The 21,909-nt window shown below is 46.0% G+C and overlaps 1 protein-coding gene across 6 annotated transcripts in view; it reads right to left on the bottom strand.

The window, feature by feature from the left end:
* The window catches only part of LOC135814634 (mucin-2-like), a 74,912-nt gene that overhangs the window by 43,741 nt on the left and 9,262 nt on the right, over window positions 1–21,909 (bottom strand). For all 6 annotated transcript variants that reach the window (XM_065327790.1, XM_065327786.1, XM_065327787.1 and 3 more), the window contains exons 12-34: window positions 21,628–21,696; window positions 20,863–21,032; window positions 19,127–19,156; window positions 18,593–18,802; window positions 17,518–17,700; window positions 17,117–17,176; window positions 16,382–16,666; window positions 15,852–16,199; window positions 15,499–15,522; window positions 14,633–14,653; window positions 13,875–14,147; window positions 13,110–13,406; window positions 11,519–11,539; window positions 10,555–10,653; window positions 9,934–9,954; window positions 8,680–8,934; window positions 8,298–8,318; window positions 7,856–7,900; window positions 7,330–7,608; window positions 6,255–6,275; window positions 3,293–3,322; window positions 2,812–3,117; window positions 1,780–1,809 (exon numbers count right to left, since the gene is read on the bottom strand). In XM_065327790.1, the coding sequence (XP_065183862.1) occupies window positions 1,780–1,809; window positions 2,812–3,117; window positions 3,293–3,322; window positions 6,255–6,275; window positions 7,330–7,608; window positions 7,856–7,900; window positions 8,298–8,318; window positions 8,680–8,934; window positions 9,934–9,954; window positions 10,555–10,653; window positions 11,519–11,539; window positions 13,110–13,406; window positions 13,875–14,147; window positions 14,633–14,653; window positions 15,499–15,522; window positions 15,852–16,199; window positions 16,382–16,666; window positions 17,117–17,176; window positions 17,518–17,700; window positions 18,593–18,802; window positions 19,127–19,156; window positions 20,863–21,032; window positions 21,628–21,696 (3,098 nt within the window). The remainder of the gene's footprint in view (window positions 1–1,779; window positions 1,810–2,811; window positions 3,118–3,292; window positions 3,323–6,254; window positions 6,276–7,329; window positions 7,609–7,855; window positions 7,901–8,297; window positions 8,319–8,679; window positions 8,935–9,933; window positions 9,955–10,554; window positions 10,654–11,518; window positions 11,540–13,109; window positions 13,407–13,874; window positions 14,148–14,632; window positions 14,654–15,498; window positions 15,523–15,851; window positions 16,200–16,381; window positions 16,667–17,116; window positions 17,177–17,517; window positions 17,701–18,592; window positions 18,803–19,126; window positions 19,157–20,862; window positions 21,033–21,627; window positions 21,697–21,909) is intronic.

Raw genomic sequence — 21,909 nt, 5'->3', positions numbered from 1 at the left:
GGGTTACCCTCGCTACTAATGGACGAAATTTCAGGGTCACAGCTTGCGCAACGGCTTTGTCCTGTGCGAATGGCCACTCGACATACTCAGCACAAATTTTCTATTGCATGCATGCACAAAATGTTCAACTTTCGTATTTTTGGCGACTTTACCACCGTCGTGGAGGCTGGTTGGTGAGGAGCAGGTAGCCATCCCTTGTGGAATCAAACACATGGTTCCACAGTGTGGCTGATTCCGCAAGAGCCAGGTCCATACGAGGAACATTCGCTTTGTCTTTTGCCATCGAAGTAAGTCACTTTTCTTGTTCTCAGTGTTTTTTACGTTCAACGTTTCTGAGATTTTTGAATTATTCACTTTTCATTCTTTCATACTTTATTTCTTCATGTTCACTGCCTCACTTGCCTTCTGATCTGGAGAATGTGACGGAGGTGACTGTTGGTTACTGCCTGGTATAACGGTTGTCGTGCTGTTGCTGTATTTCCGTCCTGCTTGCGACGTTGTAGATCACAAACAATTTGAAATCACATGAATTGTACTTACCGTCGTGCGTGCGGTATTAGGAAACACTGTGCAGATTAGATCGTCGCAATGTATCTATATGTGTGTCTGGTCATCCTGTGCCACGCAAGAACTCCAACCAGACGCATTCGTCCTCGGCCCTGTTGATCGATTGTCCACTCGTCTTTCCTTGAAGAACGATCGATCAAAAAAAATCGAGCTCGAGGACTTTTTGCAAAAAACGGCTGAAAAAAGGAAGAAAAAAGGGTGCTCAGAATGAGATTCGAGTACACAACCATGGTCCCAGCAGTTTATGTGGATGTCGCTCATAGATGCGCGATTTCGCGCAATGTTCAGCCTCTCACACTCAGACGGCTCACTCAGCCTCTCAATACGGCTCACTCAGCCTCCGCAGCCGGGCCGGGCCCTGCCCGGCTGCCTCCATACGGCTCACTCAGCCTCCGCAGCAGGGCCCTGCCCAGCTGCCATACACACACATTCACACAGCTCTAAGCTGTCACTCACTCGGAGCCTGGCAAAGCAATGGACAAACCTTCCTATTCCCCAAACTGGTTGCTCGTTGTGTGAGTGCGGCATGCAGATGCTTGTGTTAACAGGCCCTTGTACAGTTTTGTCTAAAGACACGAAGTGGTCATGTTGTTGTGAGTGTGTGAGGAGCTGATGGTGGCCTCGTTGTCCATTGAAAATGTGTAAGAAAACAAGAATGGGTACAATATGTGCATGCGTGCTGTGGCGCAACCTGCTCAGTTCGCGCATAGTCCGCACGCACTCCGCGCGGACACAGCGCCAACATGACACCGCGCCGAGATCACAGAATACACAGGCCAAAAGGGGGTACAGCCAACAAAAACAATAGGCACCGTCGCGTTTCATACCTCCACACAGAGTTAGGTGGCCCAAAGCACAGGCCGACAAGCAGTCCACTTGTTGCATGACAAAGACATTTACAACATTGTAGTTATCATTCACTTGCCAATTCTACATTAAATTTCCTCTCCGCACTTTACCAAAATTTCCTCTCCGCACTTTACCAAAGTACATAGCTGCCACTTGAAGTAGAAATTTGGTCAGAGCCTAATGTTATTGTAATGCACACTGAAGCGCGTTTTAAAACACATCAGATCAAGTATCACAACAGACAGGATAGGCACACAGTAAGATATGGTACCTGCAGTACCTGCACTGTGACTATCTTTCAAGGAGTAAGAGATAGTACCTACGATAGTACCTGTACTACGACTCAAGGAACATCAGTCTTACCTGGAGCTGGGCCACCAGTAGGCTGGGGAGCTGCACAGAAAAAGTACAAGAAAATGGGTCACATGCAGTCAGTCAGTGAATGCCGTTAAAAGTTGATGCACAACCTGCCATTCCATATGTCTCATCGCTGCCTTGCTGCTTTGTGCCGTCAAATGGTGTGTTTTTTTTTGTAAAAAACAAACAAACAAAAAAACAACAACAATCTCGCTTCAAGTCTTCTCATTGCTATGCATAACTAGCAGTTACAACCGTTGAACGGTAGATTTCCCAACCACACGACAGAAGCAAGACTAGACGTCGTCAATGGATACTTAAAATACTTCTATATTCAACGCATCGACAATCCAATGAATTCTTTAGCATGGTGATGATGATGATGATGATGATGATGATGCACAAGCTGCCATACCCTTAGAGCACGTTGATGTGTACGGGTGTCTTAAGTTTTTTATGTTTGTTCTTTTATTTTCCATTATGAGCCGGTCTTCTCCGATTGGTGGCCCCATGCCCCATGCTCATTGTGTTCAACTGCACTTTGCGTTCCTTTCTATATTGAGTTCTAGTGCACTTTGAGTTCATTTTCCTCTCTTTTTTCATTCTAATTGAATTTTGATGTATTGCGTTTTTGCTTGCCCGTACAAGAGGCTGTTCAAATGATGATGATGATGATGATGAGAAGCCTTGTGAGAGCACAGTTATGACAGGGAAGGGAGTGCACCAGGCGCTCTCCCTCATCTCTTATCAACACCATTCTGAAAAAGACATTGAATCGTCAAGACATCAAATATAAATCAGCATCCATCAGAGTCTATTCTCGCTCCTGTTGCATTGTTCGGCTATCTAAGGCTGTATTTTGCACTACTAGTATCTGCCATTGTATTTTACGAATCCTTTGACCGGACCTGTGCTGGTACACCATCATCACTCTGATAAATAGACTACTGTTCTGATAATAGACTACTGTTCTGATAATAGACTACTGTTCTGATAATAGACTACTGTTTTGCTGAGCTAGTACAGTCATGTACTTACAGTCAGTGTCAATCGTCTGGGTATTGCTGTAGTCTGAGGCTGGCCCAGTGGGATAAGAGTATTGGAATCGGAAATCATACGGCGTGCCAGGCTCCAATGATGATACACGGAACTGCTGAGGACGGTCTGACGATGGTATGCGACTAGCGAATCGCTGCCATTGGCCGTTTGGTCCACGTACTTCCACATTGAATGTTGTTCCTGATGGAGCACTTGGCAAGCCAGGTAGGAAGATGACAGTAGATGTCGGTGTGGTGCTTTCCTCGCTATAGCCTGGAGTGGGCCAGTTACGACGAGGCGGTTGCTCTGCAATCGTATACAATCAAAGAGGACGAAGCGAATGAGCACAAACACGGCAATGCTTGTACATTCCTTGTCTCCTGCTACTGGACATTGTAGTATTACGTGCACTATTCTTGAAGGAGTAAAGATATGGTATCTACAGTACATGCACTATCATTCACTATCATATCAGTCTTACCTGGTGCTGGGGCAGTAGTAGGCTGGGGAGCTGCACAGAAAAGTACAAGAAAATGCGTCACGCCCAGTCAGTCAGTGCAAGCCGTTAATTAAAATTCCTCACCCCCAGCTTCCTGGCTAGCACGGCTTTCTTGGAGTAGCGCAATGCACTCCAACACCTCCACACCCCCCCCCCCCCCCACACACACACCCAAGGTTCCCAGCACTACAAGAAGTGATCACCGAGTGGAATCAACTGGGCGTGTACATGTGTGTGTGTGTGTGTGTGTGTGTGTGTGTGCGTGTGTGTGTGTGTGTGTGTGTGTGTGTCACAGCTGACAGATTACTTGTTTCGGGCAGGCAGCCCGGTATGACAAAGTGCCTTGCCTGAGGACACTGTTACTGGCATGTAGTAAGTTTTCAAGTGTATCCTCACTTGTACATACTATCACTAGGATGCCATTCTACACTGTATCATCCACCCACAACTCAAACACTGTATCATCCACCCACAACAACTCAAACACTGTATCATCCACCCAGAACAAATCAAACACTGTATCATCCACCCACAACAACTCAAACACTGTATCATCCACCCAGAACAACTCAAACACTGTATCATCCACCCAGAACAACTCAAACACTGTATCATCCACCCACAACAACTCAAACACTGTATCATCCACCCAGAACAACTCAAACACTGTATCATCCACCCACAACTCAAACACTGTATCATCCACCCACAACTCAAACACTGTATCATCCACCCACAACTCAAACACTGTATCATCCACCCAGAACAACTCAAACTTCATCGTAAGATAGCACCTGGCAACGTGTTGTCAAGACAGTAGAAATGAGACAGTAGAAATGAGACACCGCACACTGGCTGCGGTTCTAAAACACATGGCGTGAAAAGACTCAGTTCTTGTCATTACACATCCTGTCATGCAACTGTTCTGATGTTCTCATACATGTAGTACATGTACTTGAGACTGAAGGAAGGAGTACTGTGATGTGCATTCAGCAAGCAGTGAATTTGCTTCCAACCACTCAACAGGCTAGTGTATCTACAGGTGCCAGCTTGCATTGTTGTGTGCTTGTAGGAGTTGCATTATTGATGTGGGAGTACGTATTGTTTGTTGTTGCTTTTTCCCCCGCTTGTAACACGTTTGCCATGTATAATGCTGGGTTCCTAGTTTAACATTGCTGCTTTCCTGTGAAGATATTACTGTGGGTTCATTCCTGTCATTCTCCCTTGTTCTTTTTATACATCTCAAAGTTGCTACTGACGCCTGGTTGTGTCTTTCCCATGTTCATGTGAGGAAGTTTGTGAGCACCCACTACTACTTGAACCAGTTAAGTTACTAGGCTACGTGGGCAGTGGTCGGATTTGAACCTCAACCGGTGGAGGCATAGGTGAGAGTGATACACGGGACCACTGGGGTCAAAACGTCTACCTTGCCAGCTAGTGAATCCTCAAGCAGAGTAACGGCACTAGTTATCAAATAAACAAAAAAAATGACATCAGCTGCTATTCTGGCCTTGGCGAAGCAAGACAGTTACCGAACAGTGACAGGGAGAGGAAAGATTGGTAGATTGATAGATGCATGACATGCATCTGCATTGTATAGATAGACCGCTAGTGATAGGGAAAGAGTCTGTGAGGCTTCTACGTGCAAGTTCAAGGATCTTAGACGGGTATGGTCAATAAGGTACACAATGCCAATGGCACCAACTAGCCATTTGCATGCAAAAAGATGACCAGGAAACTGCCAAGTCACACTCCGTGCATAGCCATTCCAAACAGGTAGAGCGGACAGGGGAGTGAGGGGATAGAAGTGAAGCAAGAGAAGGAAACCATTAGGCCCGACAGGATATTTCAGGCACGTGGAAGGAAAATAATAATAATTGTTACAGTTCGCATGCCACTCATGGAAGGATCCATGGGCTTAACTCATCTGTCAATGAAATCCAGGCAGAAGATCCAACAAAAGGCATCTCAATGTTGTTACGGTATCGCAGTAAGAGCAACTGCGCAAGCGCAGCACATTCAAAGGAAAATAGGATTAGACGATGACAGAAATGTATCGTGCCCTCCTCTACACTGTTCTTAAGTCCATGGCATAGCTGCTCATGGATGGAACAAAATTATAGAAGATGTTAGCAATGTTTAGAAGAGTATCTCTTTGTCGTTGTTACTATAATCGAGTGGCACATTCGCACTACAATTCTACGAGTGCTAGTTTGAAATTACGTTACGAATTGTTACATTGTACAGCAGGTACGAAACAATTAATATTTACATACTCACCGGTTTTCGTTTCGGAGTCCCGCGCTGTGACTCAGCTAATTTCTATTTCGTTTGCCTTGTATTGTCTGACTAGGGGCGCTGTCACCCCGTCGGGTGCAAGCACCCTTGGACAGAAGCACTTCACTTCACGACAAGTGTTCATTTTCGTTTTCCTCTTCTGCTTCTGTTGCACAGTTTGAACTTTGAATGTGTGCTTTTTTCGTACTCTGCTCTCGATCGAACCATGCGCGGGTCGATCTCCATAATTTTATCTTCCGTTGCCATGACTGGCATTACTGCCATTAGTACGCGTTCTGTACTCACTCGCTGCTTGGCACGCTTGCAGCGCGTCTTTTTTCTGTTGCAACCCAGTGCCTGCGTGCACGGTACGGGATTTGCGATGCCACATCAGCGTTGGTGTGTTGTTGTGTTTCGTTGTTGTTTTGTTCTTGGCTGAGTGTGGTCGTTAAAACTGAGAAAGAACGGGTCGTTGACAAGGCGTGGTTTCGATGTGCATGCCCTCCTGTCAACTCCAAACTAAGCAATACAAACCTTCCTTGCCTGTGTACTACCAGTATTGCTTTAGAAACAAGTCAAGAAGACATATCACCAGTCTTTAGTTATGTGAGAGAAAGACTAGCAGGATAGCAACCCACGCAGGCAAACATTCAAACAATTCACCTACCTGGAGTCTGTGCAGCCGCAGCTGAATAATCGCGTGCCAGAACCATGAGAAAAGAGTACAAACGCAAACACATACCGGTACATGCACACGCATAGTCAGATATCTGAATCCGTTTTTCCTGACCTTCCCTGCATCACTAGACTAGTTGGTAAGTCTACAGTCCATTCAGAAAAAAATGAACTTCTAGCTTTTGGCCATAAATGGGTCAAACGTTGAGTTTTTTTAGAATTTTTTTCTGCAATCCCATATGGAATCCTCTTCCAATTATGTTTCTGAAGTTTTTTTGTCCAAAAAGCAAGCCATAGCAAGAATAGGATTTCGGCCAGGTTTTGCCCCAAAAGCACTGAATTGGGAAAAACCATCAAAATCCAGGCCGTTTGACCCCGCCTGCAACAGTGCATTCTGCGGTTCGAACCCCAGTTCAGGCACCCTTTTTGGACCCTTTTTCAAATTTTAAAGTTCGCAGCACTGCACTGTGTACGATGAAATCACGAAAAATCGCCAAATACGGGAGCTCGCCAGAGCCAGGACCCATCTTTTTATGAATGGACTGTACATCGTGACTTCAAATTTCCTGATGATGAGACCTGGTGAAATAATTGCTGCATGCGTCGGTGTCTATGTAGATATACCCACCCTTGGGTGATTCATCACCAATACCAAGATTCAAACACAACACACACGTGCATATACTCCTGCATGGAATAGAGTGTGTAAGCCGCTAAACTATCCACCATAGGCTTATCCTGTATCTCCCAAGACAAGCTCCCCCCCCCCCCCCCACACACACACGCCCACACTGACACACATACACACACCAGGGGCGTCGCACACGGTACGGTCACTACGGTATTGATCGTACCACTTTTTGCCCCAGATACCCTGTGAATCAACAAAATACACTGATCTGGGATCTAAAATTCCAATATTTTCGGCTCAGCCACCACTCCCCACGAGTAAATTGTACTTCAGATGGCTGACCATACCACACTAAAATACCTTCCGACGCCCCTGCACACACACACACACACACACCTCAATACCACTAGCACATCACATCAAAAGCTTCTCTCACATGGGGTGGTAACGGTTAGCCTGCGGCTAAGACGTCCAGCTCGGTTTGTCCGCGTATTCACCACTCGGGAAACATAAGTGTATGTGATGCCGGGCTGTGCAGTAATGGGAACATCTTGATCCTGCGTAGTAGATGGGATAGACTGGAGCAGTGTGAACTGGCCATTAGGCAGGACATTGAACAGCTCATAGGAAATGTCTTCTGTCACCGTGCGTCCCGGGAATCGTAGAGTCACAGAATTGCTCGTCACTGAGATGGGATTCTCGTCGCTAGGGAATTCTGAGCAGGAGATAGAGGATTCATCAAGGAATCAGCCCAGTTTTAGTGAACACACACCACATAATGTATCAGTGACCTTACACAAAGGGTTGATGACTAAAATTACACCCCACAACATCGCATTAACTTGCTATGCAATGATAAGTACACTGGACAGGGTTCTCACAGTGCCAACAATGTTGCAGAGATCCTTCAGTGGATCCGATATAAACAAGTAGATACAAGTTATGCAGTCTTGGAAACGTACCTATTGACAATGTAGCAGTGGTGGTGACAACGGGTGGCATGGTAGCTGCACAGGATTCAACACAGATTATTAGCTCAACCAACAGACGAATCATAAAGGAGTTAGCATATTAATTAATACTCCGTACAGTCAACTGATCCCTCCCCCACCAGGCCCTACACAATACTGACATAACCAACTGTGATAGGGTGGCATGTGTTCCTAGCAACATGGTTGTGTCATGCAATGGACAAGTTAGTATAACCTGACACGCACACACACACATACACACACATACACACACATACACACACATACACACACATACACACACATACACACACACACACACACGCACACACACACACACATACACACACGCACACACAAACACGCCAACTGAAGGGGTGTGCATGTGTTAAGGTGTTAAAGAGGGATCAGAGATCAATGGGTCAGTACTTACTAGGTGGAGCAATGGGACGATCTGTGAAGGAATGAAACATATCAGCAGAAGGTGCAAACAAGATGAAAATACAATCAGAATATGGTACCCGAGCCAGGCTGATGACAGAACACTAAATACACAAGATTACACACACACACAATGTGAGCTATCATCGCTTAACACCATCCTCCTCCTCCCCCTATCCAGCCCAACCTCTATTCCTCAATTCTCAGCCCCATACAATGTAGATACTCATAGTCATACATCATCACTTTCCCCGCCATCTACCCACCCACCCACCTTATCATCTGTAGCAGCATCAATATCACAACAACCTCCCATGCAGAATCACTGTGCATTCCAAACAGATTGAATGTAGCAGGATATTTACAGTACATACCGGTCACCTCCAGAACGGGTGAAAGCGCCGTAGCTCTACCGGTCTCGTCAATGATACGGAAGAGGATTCTCTGCGTGCCTGGCCTTCTATCGAACACTAGGTCTTGTGGTGAATTAGTGCCAGGCACCGTTTCTATGCGCGAGTAAGCCCGATTCACAATCTCAAACACGTCTAGGCGTGTGCTTGGTGGAGCAGCTGGCAGTCTTATGGTAACCTCCTCATCGGTAACCGACTGCACAGTGTTCTCCGGCCAAGCTGAACGTTCACACAATGTTCGCACAAATAACAAATAACATTATGAAGTTACAACGCACGCTGAGACACCTGAATACCTCCGCACAAGTCCGGAAGTCAAACCGAGCAACACAGACATGCAGTAAGAGTGTATATGCGACTCTGTACTTCCACTCAGATCAACTTGTGCTCCATTTCCTCACGGAGGTATGTACTACATGTGGGTGGTACTGCAGTTCTGCTCCAGAGAACCAACTCACCAACTCAGCATGCAACATCACAATGCGTGCGTATCAGTCAGTAGCTATCCATGTACTCGTGTGCTCCGGATGGCAGTCGCGAGTCAGTCAAGTGCCAAGTTCGGCAAGAAGCGTGTGTTCCTCGTTGGAACAACCAACTTCATGACTATCCAGGTACAGTGCGTATCGGTTATAGTGTGGTCGTATACAAGAATATACTGCTTACAAGAATGAACACTCATTTTTTCATAATCATAACACATATTTTATGTGTATGTTTATTCTTACAAGCAGTATTATCGCATAGTAGAATATATCGGCCCTAAGAATGGATTTTGTGTAGCAAAATATGCCAGATTAGTGCAAAGTGTATCGCCTGTAGTAATAACATCTGTGCTCTGTGCATACTCAATACAATAATATTCAACACAAAAGAGAGTTATGTCCAAGGCCGTATTGGAGAATCACTTTTTCTGTCCAGTCGGACTCTTTCCTCCGACTTCTCTCGCATCCGCTGCTCCGCAGTCGCCTAGTACGACCGCGAGTCTGATTGATCCGTGTGTATCATGTGTACGTGTCCACATGCCAAACGTGCGCGCATATGGTATGTCACACGTGATTTATCGCGTGTAAGAAATATCGGCAATAAGAATCAAATGTCGTTTTTCAAACACCCACGCTATAACCGATTCCTACTGTACATGTAACAGGAAAGAATATCTACCAATAATCAATAATCAATAATCAATAATCAATAATCAATAATCTGCAATCTCCTTACCAAGGTCTGGTACAGGAACATCTGCAGCGAAAAGCATAGCACCATACACACACACACACACACACACACACACACACACACGCGCGCGCGCGCGCACATGAACACACATGCACACACATGCACACACATGCAAAACCCCACAAATACCAGATTCAGCGTCCATGTACTTCCTAAAGGAGGAACACATTTTGCCTCGCATTTAAATTGTTAACATATCACTCATCACCGTGGCACATGAACAGTTCATATCACTCATCACCGTGGCACATGAACAGTTCAGTTGAACAGAGATACATGTATGTGCATAGAACACTTGCCAAGAAAGCCGTGACTGGATTTCAAATCAAATCTGCTCTTCTATCAGCTGCAGTAGTGTTGGGAGCTGGAGCAGAAATGTGCTCCAACGCCCAGTGTTTCACCCAGTGTTTCAGAGGCTCATCAGCCAATACATACATGTACATCATAACTAATTCATAAGCCTATCCACACTAGAGACAACATATCCACATGCACACACACACGCACACGCACACGCACACGCACACGCACACACATACACACAGATCAGAGCTTCTCCAAACCGTATGAGCTTGGCCCAGGCCAAGGTCATGCATGACTCACCATCAGGTTTGGGTTGAGTGGTGGGTGCTGGTTGAGTTGTGGGAGCTGGAGTTGGAGGAAGAGGTCGTGTTGTCGGCTCTACTTGCACAGGGCGGGTTACTAGGGGTGGCAGTGAGATAAGGTCACATCAGAAAACACACAAGAAAGCAATGTCTCCACAACACATGTCTACAACTGAACGGTTGTACGATGGTAGTGCAAATGACACCACTCTAATACCAGGAATGAGAAACGAGAAGTGTGAATGACCGCTGCCTGGCAATCTGGAGTGTGAAGGCATGCAGTGCGAGCGGCGACGCATCGGCATGCATGAAGTACAAAAGCCAACACTCCAACTGGAAGGATTTCAAACTAACTCGAGTTTGGCTGTTCAAACTTTGACGAAGATTTACTCTGTGGACTGAGTGAATCAATTTGGCCAGCTTTGAAAGTGCTAAAACACATAGGACAAGAAGATTCTCAGCTCAGGCAGGCTTCCTCCATCTTGGAACAAAAAAGAAGATGGAGGAAGCCTGCAAGCACAAGCTTCTCTGTAGTTTCCGTCTTTGCCACCCACCCTTCAAAGAAATTTTCACTGCATAATATTATACTGCAAGACAAAATGAAAATATGATATCAAAAATTAAAAATAGAATGCCCATGGACTTTGGGCCAAGGTGACCATCTTTCGGTCTCATGGCCTGGTTTGATCTACTCGTCCTAGCCTGTCGGTGAGGAGACACATGAATTTTGTCTCCTCACCTAGAGGCTCTCCAAAATAGACTGTGTAGTGAGTTAGCACCAGTGAATCTGTGAGTCAGTTGTGGGTATGTGGATATGACTCGAGGGTTACCGTGCCTAAGTAATGGGGCAAATGCAACAGTCCTAGTCTGTGGGTTTCTACAGCGATTAAAGAGGGAGAGCATTGCATTTCATCAGGTACATGCAATATCATGCACCAGCAGTAGCAGCAGTGAAGACTTACCTGGACGGACTGATCCATCTCCTATATTAATAGCAGAGAAGTCAAACAAAAATTAATCACATTAGTCGACGTGGAGAGAATAATCGTAAAATAGCAATCGTTCTGGAACTAAACCTTTGCTGCTTTGTTGTTTGACATGAGCACCCGTTTAATTTTGTTCATAGCTATTTCAAGCTTTAGGAATGGGTTTGCTCCCACACTGGAGTTCAAGCTTATTTTAACTTAAAAAGTCTTGAAGTAACCAGCCATTCACCATACCAGAGAAGACACACAAATCTCGTCCATTCAGTCGGGATTTACCTATACTAACAAAAACCTGAGCCAACACCTTGTACGAAAGGCAAGTAAACACAGCAGGTAGGCATCCACTAAACAGCGTGAAGATAGGACCCTTCACAGTTTTTCTCATTTTCACTTTCCCGAAGAATAATGAACAGATTGCTATAGGCATGAAGGACTCAGAGTGGCGACCATGTAACCCGGAGTGATTTTGTCACTTCCATGTATGTGTGTATGTACATGTGTGTGTGTGTGTGTGTGTGTGTGTGCGTGCGTGCGTGTGTGTGTGTGTGTGAATGTGTGCGTGTGTGAAGGCCCTGTCCCCAGTTAATCGAGCACTATTCCAGCAGAAACACGCACACAACCATGGGGGGGGGGGGGGGTCACTTGGACAAGTACACTCCAACACCACTATTGGCACCATCAACACTACTGACTGTGAGCAGACAAACTGACTGTGCTCGTATTTGAATGTCTCCAAATGCACAACATGGCACAACATGGCACAACATGGCACAACATGGCACAACATGGCACAACATGGCACAAACAGTCACACACCATACAAGACCACTTTGCAGGGGTGTCACCCTCTATGCTAGTCACCAATACCAGATTGCAGGGGTGTCACCCTTTACGCTAGTGACCAATACCAGATTGCAGGGGTGTCACCCTCTACGCTAGTCACCAATACCAGATTGCAGGGGTGTCACCCTTTACGCTAGTGACCAATACCAGATTGCAGGGGTGTCACCCTCTACGCTAGTCACCAATACCAGATTGCAGGGGTGTCACCCTTTACGCTAGTGACCAATACCAGATTGCAGGGGTGTCACCCTCTACGCTAGTCACCAATACCACATTGCAGGGGTGTCACCCTCTACACTAGTCACCAATACCACATTGCAGGGGTGTCACCCTCTACGCTAGTCACCAATACCACATTGCAGGGGTGTCACCCTCTACGCTAGTCACCAATACCACATTGCAGGGGTGTCACCCTCTACGCTAGTCACCAATACCACATTGCAGGGGTGTCACCCTCTACGCTAGTCACCAATACCACATTGCAGGGGTGTCACCCTCTACGCTAGTCACCAATACCACATTGCAGGGGTGTCACCCTCTACGCTAGTCACCAATACCACATTGCAGGGGTGTCACCCTCTACGCTAGTCACCAATACCACATTGCAGGGGTGTCACCCTCTACGCTAGTCACCAATACCACTTATCCCATCCCCAGGCACCCCGTTAGTAAATGTGCCACAATTCGTCTCTGCCTCTGTGCATATACAGTAAGCAAGACTAACCTTCCCACTGGATAACTTCCTGGAACAATTGTTCAATGTCAGGCAGTCCATCGGCAGTCAGGCCAGTGACCAGCAACTCATATGTACCAGAATCTGGAAGGGCCAAGTTATACTCCCGATCCTCTCTTGGAACATTGTCCGATTCCGTGACCCACGGTTCCGGTCGACCGTTCGGGTCAAGTTTTCGATACTGAATTCTGAAACCGGTGACTAGGTTCTCCAGCTGAGGAGAAACGAGCCATGACAGGACATAGTGACGTTCTGGAGATTGGGTTGGCACTGGCCGCAGAGTTATCACTGTAAACAATACAGATTATAAGCACAAACACACGTGTGAATGCACAGGGACATGCTTAAATGCTTATCAACATATGCAAAGACATGTTGCATACACAGTATTCAGGTCACATGACCCGTCACATGACCCATGCTTAATTAAGTATTCGGGTCACATGACCTGTGCTTAATTAAGTGGACAAGGTCAACGTACACCGATATCCTGCTGGCCTGCTTCAGTAGTCGCCAATGCACATCATTCCGGAATTTACCGAGTTGTTCCCAGCTACTCGTACATATAGTCAACACTAAAAGATAGCAGAGTGACAGGGGATGGTCATATGCTCTTCTATTAGCCCCAGTGTGCAGTTGGCAGTCTGTGAGCTAAGTCTTAGCCGTGGTTACTTCAGAGGCAAATCCAGACCAAATATTAAGCCTGATAATCTGCTTTGAGTCTAGAATCTTTGTTTATCTACTACCTATTTTTACCTCTTTCAGGCAGAGTTCGCACTTCTTGTACATTGCTCTCTGGTGACTGGCGATTGCCATCGCGAGCGACGATGTAGAATCGGTACTCCGTATTGGGTGTCAAGTTAGGAATGCGTCGAGCTTGTTCACGGAACTGAGTGGGCTGTGAAAAAAGAAGTCGGCGAGGAACTCTGTCGCTCTCAATAAACACGTCGAATGTGGAGCCCGGAACTGTATAGCTAGGCAGGTTAAGATCGATGAAACGTTGTGATGGTGAGGCAGGTCTTCTCCACTCTATTCAACACAATTTAACAGCACAACAACCAAAGGACAATGTAAAACCTCACTGAGATTTCGGAAGTCGCAGCGATTGTTGTGATTGTTTTGATTGCTTTGATAGACGTCAAAAAGGCATCCGATAGAACAATGGAGCAAAGGTAGCCAATGGGCCAGGCGGAAGAAGTATCGTGGAGTGTGTGCGGGGGGGGGGGGGGCACTAACCAACAAGTTTCATTTAGAGAGTCCCCTCTGCACATCAGAACAAACAGATGGCTGGCGAAAATGCACACTTTGACAATGATAACAATGTGAGCAATGAGAATAGGGAAATGAACCTCTACAACAGTGTTGGCTTGGAACTTGTCCACTGGACATTCCCAATGAGCTAGATGGACGTATTTGCACTTATGAATCTCTTTACATATCCAAACAACGACTTTGCAAGGATTGGTTAGCGCACACCTAACACAATCAAACGACATGAAATCAATTTAACTCACCTGGAGTGGGCATTGGAGCATCTGCAGAACCAAAAGAAAATCAGAAACACAGGTCTAATCAGACATGCACTTTCTCAGTTAGGTCACAGTACAGGCAAGGTTCAATTGCTCTTCAGATTCCATTATTCCGCCTCAAATGTGATTTTCCGACAACAATCATTATTGCTGTCAAGCACCTCATAAGTTTGAGGGAGATGCAGAGAGAAAGGTAGACAGGAAGAAAGACGGAGAGAGAAAGACGGAGAGACAGAAAGGGAGACAGGCACTGAGACCAAGACCGAGATCGAGACCGAGCACGAGTCAGAGAGAGGCACAAGCACAGGCACAGGCACAGACACAGACAGTGAGAAAGAGAGAAGAGAGAGAGAAGAGAGAGAGAGAGAGAGAGAGAGAGAGAGAGAGAGAGAGAGAGAGAGAGAGAGAGAGAGAGAGAGAGAGAGAGAGAGAGAGAGAGAGAGAGAGAAGAGAGAGAGAGAGAGAGAGAGAGAGAGAGAGAGAGAGAGAGAGAGAGAGAGAGAGAGAGAGAGAGAGAGAGAGAGAGAGAGAGAGAGAGAGAGAGAAGAGAGAGAAAGAGAGAAGAGAGAAGAGAGAAGAGAGAAGAGAGAAAAGATAAGAGAGAGAGAGAGAGAGAGAGAGAGAGAGAAAAGAAAGAGAGAGAGAAAGTGAGAGAGAGAGTATGGAGTGTTAATATTAGTATCTTTACAATGTATCAATATTACTGCGGTGCTATGAAAGTCAAGAGTGTCGACCAGGATCAAACTGTAGTGTGATGGGGTAATCTAAATCGCACAAACTGTAGAAGTGACCAGTATGCCACCATCATGATAACACAACACCGCTGACTAAGCTACTCATACACTACTAACCTGTTCGTGGCGGCTCAGTCACAGCTATACATGCACGCCACGGTAAGAAAGCACACACAGAACAAATGTTACATGATGAGCGAGTACCATGTCACGCACACCGCATGTAGATTCACCCGGCTAGGACCCAAAATAGCCATTCAAGTCTAGCTACGGTCTGATCTGGTGTTACCATAACACATGCAAATGTCACCTAAAATAGCTAAAACAGTGTCAACGAGAAAAGAACTTCTCATATGATTCAGATTGCCATAGCATGTTGCAAATTCGCAATTCACAGCACATGAATACTTGGTGGTTGCTGACAAGTATTTCATTACTGAAAACATGCTCACACTGCCCCAGTGACTTACTTGGTTCTGTGCGGAATTGTTCAATGGGACTATACGGAGAGCCTCTAGGTACAGTGCTGCTCCTATAGCGGAAACGGAAGAGGTACGGTGTGTCTGGCTGAAGGAACGGCACGTCAAACTCCTGTGGCGTGTTTCGTGCCGATACAGTACCTGCAGGGCTCCAGTTGCCACCCGGACGTCTGTACTGTACGTCCAACACGCTGCCTGATGGTAGCTGGGGCAAGCCAGGCAAATTCACAGTGATGCGACTGTCGGTAGTACGATCATCATTGTTTGATGGAGTTGGCCACTGTGGTTGAAACGGACCTTGTGTTGGAGGGTCTGTTGGTGGATCCGTCTCTGGCGCCGCTGTGAGAATACAAGTAAAGAACATACAAGATCATCAGTTCAGTCCTTCACAGGAGAATTTAATCCACCTACATACATGTATACATGACATGTCATGTAAGTAATTGACTAAAAAAGCTTTAAGCAAGAGTCCATCAACAAAATCATCAAAGCAATAATCATACTTGAAGTACTTCACTTACAATCAGTACGGCTAGGAGCCGGTGAACTCCACGGGGAAAGCCGATTTCTGGATACATCAAAGTAGCGAATACGGAAGTCATAGCGAGTGTCGGGCTCAAGGCCACTGACATCATGGGTGAAGCGAGTGACAGGAATGTTGTCTGGTATTTTCTGCCAAGTGCCGTCGCGCAACACTTCCAAGTCGAACGTGCTTCCGGGTGAAGTATTGACTCTCGGCAAGTTCAATGATACGGTGTCGTCTGTAGTGTCACGGACATTGTAGGCTGGATTGGGCCACACTGGCGCTGCAGCGATAAACACGAGACACACCAAAACGTTATATTAATTACTTTAGGATGAACTCTAAGTACAATGGAGAACATGGCAATGTCCACTGAGACTCAGATCTGAGAACAGTAGATCGAGCACTCGTGTTCATGATCAAAACCTCATTAACTGCACATTCCTTCAGCATCTACCAGGCCCTGACTTGGTAGAGCCGGTCCAGTTAAGTCCAGTGGAGTCCAGTGGAGTCTAGCAGAGTTGTTAGAGCTACCAGTTGAGAGTAAAAGGGTAAGTGAAAAACAGTTGTCTACTGTCGATGAATTGTAAAGCACACTCTTTGAGACTAGACGTGGCATAGTGGCCTAGCAATTTTCAGGTGAAGCTACCAGTGAGGCCTTTTGTTTTAGAAAGAAATAGCCTCCAGTCACTAAGAGTGTACATTCCAAGCAGATGGAACGGGAGTGACTTACCAGGCAGTGGAGAGTCAGTAGGCCTGGGTCCAGCAGTTGGCTGATCTGGCTTTGCTGGCTCTAAAACCGAACAAACAAAGATAGATAGGCATCATGTGCTAGCATAGTAATGGATCTGGAATAGGGATCATTCAAACAAAACACTACTACTGGATCTGGAATAGGGATCATTCAAACAAAACACTTCAACAGGAAGTAGAGTTGGACTGGAAACACCTGGAAAATGGGACAGTGAAGGGTTTCCAAGTTAGAAAATGGAATTGGCCTCATCTACTCATTGTCATGATTTACCCCAGGAAGGTACCGTAGACCATCGCTTGTCAGCCCCTACCCCTCTATTGGGTACTAGTGCGGAAAAGATCACCTAGATTAGTGAAAACAGGTAGATGAGTAGATCTTACGTGGGCAGCGCTCACGAGGAACGCATGGACCGTCTTCCTCCAGACGCACTGTGCCTGGTCTGCACCTACACGCCTCGACACATACTGCAAAGCAAGTCTTGGCCGGCTCTTCACAGGTACTCTCACAAGGTGAACCACAATCTGTGTAGACCTCATTCTGTCTATTGCACACTGGACCTGGATCTGTACATGCACACACATACACACACACACACACACACACACACACACACACACACACGTGCACCCACACCCACACCCACACCCACAAACACACACACACACACATCCATGCACACACATGCACACACACACACATAGAAAGATGTACACACGTATATACACATGGTACAGCAACATCTAATAATACCTAAACATTTGCACCGATGCCGCTCAGCCGATCCAGTGTCGATAGTTTAGTTAGAAAGACGGAAAACAGTTGCTCAGCATACTACCCATGCATAGAGCTCCTGTCTTCTCATACCGTACTTCCGCACATATAAGCGCATGTGCTTATGTCCGGACAAAAGCGCACCCCCAATTATAAGCGCATGGGCTTATATGTGAACACTATTGGTGAAGCATCCGGGAGCTGAATATACTGCTAAGCATTGTGATAACACCGTTGTTTAGGACACAGACAAACCTTTATTGCACATATAAGCGCATGGGCTTCTACCCGAACATGTTCACACAGCAAAAAATCTTTTTTGTAGCAAATTTTCACTTATAAGCCCATGCGCTTATATGTGGGGCAAGTACGGTATGCAGGTAAGCAACTTTAATTAATAGGAGCGATTCTACACAGCCAGCCACTAAAAACAAAACATTTGGTGCACTTTCTGCGTCACTCCTCAAGCAATCCTTTACGCCCTGCAGCCAGGCATCTCAATTCAGGGCATGTGCTCGCTGTGAAACTTGCTTCGCAGGTCTCCAGCGGGTGGATTTCACGGGGTCAGCATCTCACTTGAAGTAATACAATCATAGTCATAGTGATGTGAAATATGCTCATATCTTGATTTGTAAATCCTGTGTGCAGTTTCAAGTCAGTTGCTATACGCGGGGCCCAGCTTACCTGTTGGTGGTTCACGCACTGGTTGGCCAGTTGGTCGACCGGCCACTTCGATACATTTCTTTTGACAGGCCTCCTGGGTGGCAAAGTTGTTGCCGTTGCCCATGCATCCACCATAGGTGAACTGACGGCAACGCTGAGATTGTGGGTCATAGTAGTAGCGCTGTATCCGTGCGCGGCATGGCCCTTGGTCTGGCATTTTCACGCACATCTCTGTAATGAGGCACATTGTTGCACAGACATGCACAGAGAATGAGAGATGTATCAACAGAGTCAGAGGTAAGCCATCACATCCTTCTTGTGTGCACATCCCATTCAACATTTATCTATTCATAATTGCAGACCAATCTAGTCTGGTGGAGACTATACGTTCAATGGCTACAGAAACATACTACGGAAAACCATAATAATAGCCAGAACATATTAACACAAAGAAAAATGCCTCGCCCAATACCAGTGAAGGCTAGCATTGAGTTAGGAACTAGAGCATGCAGGGAATGAGTGAAATTGCAAGGGCCATGTGACGGAGAAGCTCACCAGAAACACTCTCGGTGTCGTCTTCCGGCACTGGACAAGCACAGAAACAACACGACAGCGGCATGCTTTACTGTTGAGCAAAAGCAACTTCATCCATGGTATACACTATGCAGTAATACAACTCTCCTTTGTAACTGGGACAATCGGTGTACATGTTTTTGAGGATTTGTCATAATCAACAATGTGAATTGATCTAAGTTCAGAAATCCTGCATAAAACTTCTAAATGGCAAAAACATAATTATTTCTCAAGATAAAAGTAGAAAGGAAAAGGACATATGGAAACGAGTGGAGAGTTACTCTTAACTCGTTTCCATATGTCCTTTTCATTTCTCAAGATAATAATTATTTATTGTTTGTCTGCCCCTCCCCTCCACCCTCCCCCTAAAGACACATATACATACACCTCAGATGTGGGTGCCTGTAAAGGGCCTGTCCGTGTGAAATACATGTCCTAGTAGAGGGCCAGTCCCTTGAAAGGGCACGTCCCAATGAGGTCATGACATTATACATTGTAGTAGGTTTGCTCCCCATAGCATGTCCGTCTCCTACAGGATACTAATAATTATGTTCCCTATAGGTCTTTTCCCTATAGCAGGCATGTTCCCTATCGCAGGTATATTCTCTATAGCAGGTCCATTGCCAGTAGCAGGTCCATCCCCGTATCAGGTCTCTTCCCCGTATCAGGTCCATCCCCGTATCAGGTCCATCCCCGTATCAGGTCCATCCCTGTAGCAGGTCCGTTCCCCGTAGCAGGTCCGTTTCCCGTACCAGGTCCGTTTCCCGTAGCAGGTCACTTTCCCGTAGCAGGTCAGTTTCCCGTAGCAGGTCAGTTTCCCGTAGCAGGTCAGTTTCCCGTAGCAGGTCAGTTTCCCGTAGCAGGTCAGTTTCCCGTAGCAGGTCAGTTTCCCGTAGCGGGTCAGTTTCCCGTAGCGGGTCAGTTTCCCGTAGCGGGTCTGTTTCCCGTAGCGGGTCCATTTCCCGTAGCGGGTCCATTCCCTGTAGCAGGTATGTTCCATGTTGTAGGTGTGTACTCTAAAGCAGGCTTGTTCCCTTCAAAGGTACATGCATTGCCCCTATAGACCGGTATGTAGCAAGATACATTTTCCAAGTACAGCATTACACCTCTGGGTAGTTGGTTGGTATATTTTGTTTTACTTTACCAGAATGAACAGGCATTTCATGACCCCGAACCTGTTACTTGGATATTATTGCTTTGAACGATGAGAACGAATGGGTGCATTTCGCAGTTGGAACGCTGGCAACAAGACGGAGTTACCTCAACAACGGGTTACGTGCTGAATGCAAATGCCAACTAGTCAGAAGAGCAGAGCCTTCCAAGACATGAGTCACATGACTGGTAACACACATGGTACTGTGATCAGGAACAACTAGAATTTTTCAAGTATTTTGCTCGTCGTTATTAGATATCGATATTTTTTTCACCAAGAAAGACAACCAGAGAGGGACTCGCCAAGCTTATACTTTCTCAAACAATTTAGTACTTATCGATGGAACCAAATTGAAGGTATCCGACACCATGATATTTCACCTCACATTTTCGTTATGTGCTACATGCTCCACTGTCTTAGGGTATGGGACACCATTTGCAGCACGAACCACGGGCATTTGTCTCTCTATTGAAAATCTGAAAATCATGTGCTGCCTTGTATCAAGTGAATGTGCGCAATGACAGACTTCACAGAAGCGAGGCTTGATAATGCAGTGTTCTCTTACGGCATTCGAGCGCCTCCGAATTGACAAGCAAAATACGCTGTCCACCCTGGCTTGAAGGATTGGCACAGAGAGCTGAGTTGCGATCCAGTACTTGTTGCTGGCGTGTTGCGTAATGCGTAATGAGTTGCTCCAGTTTGCAGTCGCACATCCATGGATTCTCACCCAAGTTCCTGTGAGGGAAGAAAATATCACGTTAAATCAGAGGACAAGTCAGCACATAGATGCATGCATAGTTGCACACAGACCAACATGAGGACCACCAATAGGCAAGTTTATGGACCAAACAAACACATGGACCTTTTGGCAATTGGGGAAGGCTTAGCAAGGCAGCACTTTTTAAAGTGCATCTCTTGAGTACAGGGAGTCATCGATTGCCTGTATATGTGTATGCACATTGAATTAATATTCAGCAGATTATCCGTGCATGGAATCTGCTGTTTGTTACATCACTGCTAGAAACAAAACAACTGCTTAGCTGAGACAAAGTCGATCGGAGCTGGAGACCAGTATGACTTCATCTGATAGGTGCTTTCTTTACCAGTTTTGAAATATTCAAACAAGCGGCGAGGCGACAACAGCTTTTAAAGCATAATGATCAACAGTGCCAGCTGAATCGACAACCATCACATCACGGTCTTCCATGTACATGTACAAAAAAGTTGAAGGGAAATGTTGATTAACCGGGTCCTGTTGATCGCTGTTCATAAATTCTATACCAGTCCCAAGACTTAAACATTGGCAGAGAAGATACACGTAGAAACTTACAGGACTGGTCCACTAGAGTCAGGTGAGAGTGGCAGAGAGAATGTTGTCAAACGGTTGTTGCTTACATCACTGTCCAAGAAAGACAACAGAGAATACGTAACATGACTTGAGAGTGTCAAAGACCAGGCAAAACTAGTCCAGGGCGCAGGCAGAAATGAAATACAGTGGACACAACATACCCCCTACTAGGATAGCAGGAATTTTACTTTGGAATCTGGGATACTTTGTCAGCAGGGTTAGCCTCAGAAGCCTGGAACCGGTCAAACCACTCAAAGTCAAAAC

The sequence above is a fragment of the Sycon ciliatum genome, chromosome 4 (genome assembly GCF_964019385.1).
Source record: "Sycon ciliatum chromosome 4, ocSycCili1.1, whole genome shotgun sequence".
Classification (NCBI taxonomy): Eukaryota; Metazoa; Porifera; class Calcarea; order Leucosolenida; family Sycettidae; genus Sycon; species Sycon ciliatum.
The sequence above is the reverse complement of the archived record's forward strand: the minus strand, read 5'-3'. Positions and strand labels throughout refer to the sequence as shown.